The sequence below is a fragment of the Coregonus lavaretus genome (assembly GCF_964263955.1).
Source record: "Coregonus lavaretus genome assembly, contig: HAP1_SCAFFOLD_1722, whole genome shotgun sequence".
NCBI classification, from domain to species: domain Eukaryota; kingdom Metazoa; phylum Chordata; class Actinopteri; order Salmoniformes; family Salmonidae; genus Coregonus; species Coregonus lavaretus.
Window position 1 is genome coordinate 60001 of NW_028159998.1, and position 5622 is coordinate 65622.

At 47.7% G+C, this 5622-nt stretch overlaps 1 protein-coding gene across 1 annotated transcript in view; it reads right to left on the bottom strand.

Moving 5' to 3' along the window:
* Positions 1 to 2322, bottom strand: part of LOC311122283 (plexin-B3-like) — a gene marked incomplete at its 3' end in the record, with an annotated part of 58835 nt that extends 56513 nt beyond the window's left edge. Inside the window, exon 1 of the mRNA XM_084196670.1 lies at positions 2053 to 2322. Coding sequence (XP_084052796.1) covers positions 2053 to 2310 — 258 coding nt within the window. The remainder of the gene's footprint in view (positions 1 to 2052) is intronic.
* Positions 2323 to 5622: the final 3300 nt, after the last annotated feature.

The window sequence follows — 5622 nt, forward strand, 5'->3', positions numbered from 1 at the left end:
ACAAGTCTTAATCTGTGTTTTGGGAAACCAGTGCATAGAGAGCTGGGGGACTGCCCAGGGAACAGTGTTTCAAAAATTATCTGGATTTTGCCTATTGGATGGGATTAAATGCATAGAGATAGAATGCATAGGATGGACGAATCACTGATTTGAATGGGGACTCCTGAAGAATATACTACGAAGCGTGCTAGATCTACTCAGGCTACTTTTTGTGAAGCTAGCCAGCTTCGGTTAGCTTCCCATTCCAGCTCAGCCTTCATCCGTAGCCTACTACGACGGTGGATATTACTCATCCCCCTGCCACTAACTCTAGCAGGCTTGTAACTGCTGAACTCGTCATTGAGACAATGCTGAAACTTCAACCCATGGACGAGTCAGTGCCACATTTTAATTGATCCCTAAATACTTTATATCTGGTTTTAGTCGTTTAAGTTGACACTAGCTAGGCTTCCATCCAATTGGTGACAGATTTTCCTGCAAATATTTTAAAATCCGCTTAAAAACAATATTTGCATTTTCCCACCAGAGACGTTTCAATCAAATTGACGTGTTGCAGATCAAAGACTGTGTGTGATGACACAGTGCACATAAAAATACCTTTTGCGTTTAAATTCTCATGTACCGAATAGAAAATGTAATGTTGGTTTCCATCATTTTTCCATTCTACTGACGGTTTAGTCACAAAACATTTTGCGTTATTTAGCGAGTGTCCCCACTAGAGAGCACGTATAGCCTATTACATGATGAGATTATTATGGACAAAAGAGAGGGATTATTTTTATTTGTCAAACGGCAGCCAAGCATCATTTCACCACAATAAGACGCAGTGGCACTGCATCGCAGTGCTAGCTGTGCCACTAGAGATCCTGGTTCGAATCCAGGCTCTGTCGTAGCCGGCCGCGACCGGGAGACCCATGGGGCGGCGCACAATTGGCCCAGCGTCGTCCAGGGTAGGGGAGGGAATGGCCGGCAGGGATGTAGCTCAGTTGGTAGAGCATGGCGTTTGCAACGCCAGGGTTGTGGGTTCGATTCCCACAGGGGGCCAGTATGAAAAAAAAATAAAAATATGTATGCACTCACTAACTGTAAGTCGCTCTGGATAAGAGCGTCTGCTAAATGACTAAAATGTAAATGTAAAGGAACATCAAGATTATCACGTTGCACTTTCACCATTCTATGAAGTTCATCATAATTGATTTCATCTGTAGCTTAATAAACTGCATGCTTTCCCAACGAGTCCTAGTGGGAGGACCGCACAACGTCATCATCTGATTCCAACTTCACTTCGACATGATGGTTATTATATCAACATTTGAGCATAAAAGCTTTTCCACCTATATTTCACGCATAATTCATTTTACCGACACTAAAAGATCTCACCCTTGTCTAGCGTGTTTTATTTTGTAGTTTACCGAAAAATGTTCTGTTTTCATCAGGCCTGTCATTAAAGGTTTTATCTGACAGGTACTTTACTCTACAACTAAGGTTGGATGAAAACCTGGTTACTGAAAGCATTTTTCCATCCCGAAAATGTATATATAAAAAAATATATATACACTGTTTGGACAAAAAAAAGCTTAGGCCCAGAGATTACAATGCCAGAAAAATCCCTGAATGTGGATATATTTTAAATGACAATTTTTTAACACAAAACAAAATAATTGAATCAGTCGTCTTCCTCAAATGAAGGGGATGATGACGCAATCTTTGCTTGGGGGAGGAAATCTGATTTCACTGGTCCTCAACTCGCGGCTCAGTCATTTAATTCAGGGTAAGTGGAGTTATCCGTGAGTTAGCCTGCCCCGGAGCAGTTTCAATCTGAAGGATTCGTTGGCATCGAAATTTACCTGGCTAAAAGGGGAGCCACTTCGTGGTACCGGTTATCCCGAGTTGACCAAAGTTACCTAGCTAACTCCTCAAACCAGCGTCGTAGCGTAGGGCTCAGTTCTATTCATTCTATCTCTATGCATTTAATCCTATCCCATAGCCAAAAATCCAGATGGATAACTTTAGAACAACTGGAGCCAGGTGATATAAAGACATTCTAATTACCTGGAGGTCAGGGGACAGGTGGTAGAGATGGTTGACCGCCCCCACGTACAGATGACCAGACCTGGGGTCCAGCAGGAGGTGGCTGAGGGGAGATCCATCCAGGGAGAGGTAAGGGAAGGCCTGCCCAGCGGGAGAGGCCTTCTCTGGGTTAGGGTCCGGCTGTGGCTGGGTCAGGGCCTGGGGCTGTAGGGGCAGCAACAGTACCAGACACCACCACCAGGTGGAGAGGGGGAGCAGAGGGGGAACAGCAGCTGGCATGGCACCCCCTTACCTGCTGGAAAGGAGAGAAGAAGAAGAGGATGAGAGAGAGAGAGAGAGAGAGAGAGAGAGAGAGAGAGACAGAGAGAGAGACAGAGAGAGAGACAGAGAGAGAGAGAGAGAGAGAGAGAGAGAGAGAGAGACAGAGAGAGAGAGAGAGACAGAGAGAGAGAGAGAGACAGAGAGAGAGAGACAGAGAGAGAGAGAGAGACAGAGACAGAGAGAGAGAGAGAGAGCGAGAGAGAGAGAGAGAGAGACAGAGAGAGAGAGAGAGAGAGAGACAGAGACAGAGACAGAGAGAGAGAGAGAGAGAGAGAGAGAGAGAGAGAGAGAGTTTTCCTCTGAGGATACTAACCACTATATACCCACAGACACACTTCACTGCCTGCATCTCTCTCTCACTCAAACACACAAAGACTTCCCCTGCTTCAAACACTTTCTTTTGTTCTTCAAAGCTCCCCCACCTTCACACACACACGGCACCAGCAGAAGATCCTACTCTGACAGGTGGGGCTGAGGCTCAGCTTAACAAAGGTCTTATTCTTCTTCTTCTGCCCAGATATGATATGTTGATGCTGGTCCTAGAGAGCAACACCTGCTGGTCCTAGAGAGCAACACCTAAAGGTCCTAGAGAGCAACACCTGCTGGTCCTAGAGAGCAACACCTAATGGTCCTAGAGAGCAACACCTAATGGTCCTAGAGAGCAACACCTGCTGGTCCTAGAGAGCAACACCTAAAGGTCCTAGAGAGCAACACCTGCTGGTCCTAGAGAGCAACACCTGCTGGTCCTAGAGAGCAACACCTAAAGGTCCTAGAGAGCAACACCTAAAGGTCCTAGAGAGCAACACCTAAAGGTCATAGAGAGCAACACCTAAAGGTCCTAGAGAGCAACACCTAAAGGTCATAGAGAGCAACACCTAAAGGTCCTAGAGAGCAACACCTAAAGGTCATAGAGAGCAACATCTAAAGGTCCTAGAGAGCAACACCTAAAGGTCCTAGAGAGCAACACCTAAAGGTCCTAGAGAGCAACACCTAAAGGTCCTAGAGAGCAACACCTAAAGGTCCTAGAGAGCAACACCTAAAGGTCCTAGAGAGCAACACCTAAAGGTCCTAGAGAGCAACACCTAAAGGTCATAGAGAGCAACACCTGCTGGTCATAGAGAGCAACACCTGCTGGTCATAGAGAGCAACACCTGCTGGTCCTAGAGAGCAACACCTAAAGGTCGTAGAGAGCAACACCTAAAGGTCCTAGAGAGCAACACCTACAGGTCGTAGAGAGCAACACCTGCTGGTCCTAGAGAGCAACACCTAAAGGTCCTAGAGAGCAACACCTAAAGGTCCTAGAGAGCAACACCTAAAGGTCCTAGAGAGCAACACCTGCTGGTCATAGAGAGCAACACCTGCTGGTCCTAGAGAGCAACACCTAAAGGTCCTAGAGAGCAACACCTAAAGGTCCTAGAGAGAAACACCTGCTGGTCATAGAGAGCAACACCTAAAGGTCCTAGAGAGCAACACCTAAAGGTCCTAGAGAGCAACACCTGCTGGTCATAGAGAGCAACACCTGCTGGTCCTAGAGAGCAACACCTAAAGGTCGTAGAGAGCAACACCTAAAGGTCCTAGAGAGCAACACCTGCTGGTCCTAGAGAGCAACACCTGCTGGTCTTAGAGAGCAACACCTGCTGGTCCTAGAGAGCAACACCTGCTGGTCCTAGAGACCAACACCTGCTGGTCCTAGAGAGCAACACCTGCTGGTCCTAGAGAGCAACACCTGCTGGTCCTAGAGAGCAACACCTGCTGGTCCTAGAGAGCAACACCTAATGGTCCTAGAGAGCAACACCTAAAGGTCCTAGAGAGCAACACCTAAAGGTCCTAGAGAGCAACACCTAAAGGTCCTAGAGAGCAACACCTAAAGGTCCTAGAGAGCAACACCTGCTGGTCCTAAAGAGCAACTCCTGCTGGTCCTAGAGAGCAACACCTAAAGGTCCTAGAGAGCAACACCTAAAGGTCCTAGAGAGCAACACCTAAAGGTCCTAGAGAGCAACACCTAAAGGTCCTAGAGAGCAACACCTAAAGGTCCTAGAGAGCAACACCTGCTGGTCCTAGAGAGCAACACCTAAAGGTCCTAGAGAGCAACACCTAAAGGTCCTAGAGAGCAACACCTGCTGGTCCTAGAGAGCAACACCTAAAGGTCATAGAGAGCAACACCTAAAGGTCATAGAGAGCAACACCTAAAGGTCATAGAGAGCAACACCTAAAGGTCCTAGAGAGCAACACCTGCTGGTCCTAGAGAGCAACACCTAAAGGTCCTAGAGAGCAACACCTGCTGGTCCTAGAGAGCAACACCTAAAGGTCATAGAGAGCAACACCTAAAGGTCCTAGAGAGCAACACCTAAAGGTCCTAGAGAGCAACACCTAAAGGTCATAGAGAGCAACACCTACAGGTCCTAGAGAGCAACACCTGCTGGTCCTAGAGAGCAACACCTGCTGGTCCTAGAGAGCAACACCTAAAGGTCCTAGAGAGCAACACCTAAAGGTCCTAGAGAGCAACACCTAAAGGTCCTAGAGAGCAACACCTAAAGGTCCTAGAGAGCAACAACTAAAGGTCATAGAGAGCAACACCTAAAGGTCCTAGAGAGCAACACCTGCTGGTCTTAGAGAGCAACACCTGCTGGTCCTAGAGAGCAACACCTGCTGGTCCTAGAGAGCAACACCTAATGGTCCTAGAGAGCAACACCTAAAGGTCCTAGAGAGCAACACCTAAAGGTCCTAGAGAGCAACACCTGCTGGTCCTAGAGAGCAACACCTGCTGGTCATAGAGAGCAACACCTAAAGGTCCTAGAGAGCAACACCTGCTGGTCCTAGAGAGCAACACCTGCTGGTCCTAGAGAGCAACACCTGCTGGTCCTAGAGAGCAACACCTAAAGGTCCTAGAGAGCAACACCTGCTGGTCCTATAGAGCAACACCTAAAGGTCATAGAGAGCAACACCTGCTGGTCCTAGAGAGCAACACCTAAAGGTCCTAGAGAGCAACACCTGCTGGTCCTAGAGAGCAACACCTAAAGGTCCTAGAGAGCAACACCTGCTGGTCCTAAAGAGCAACACCTGCTGGTCCTAGAGAGCAACACCTAAAGGTCCTAGAGAGCAACACCTAAAGGTCCTAGAGAGCAACACCTAAAGGTCCTAGAGAGCAACACCTAAAGGTCCTAGAGAGCAACACCTAAAGGTCCTAGAGAGCAACACCTGCTGGTCCTAGAGAGCAACACCTAAAGGTCCTAGAGAGCAACACCTGCTGGTCCTAGAGAGCAACACCTA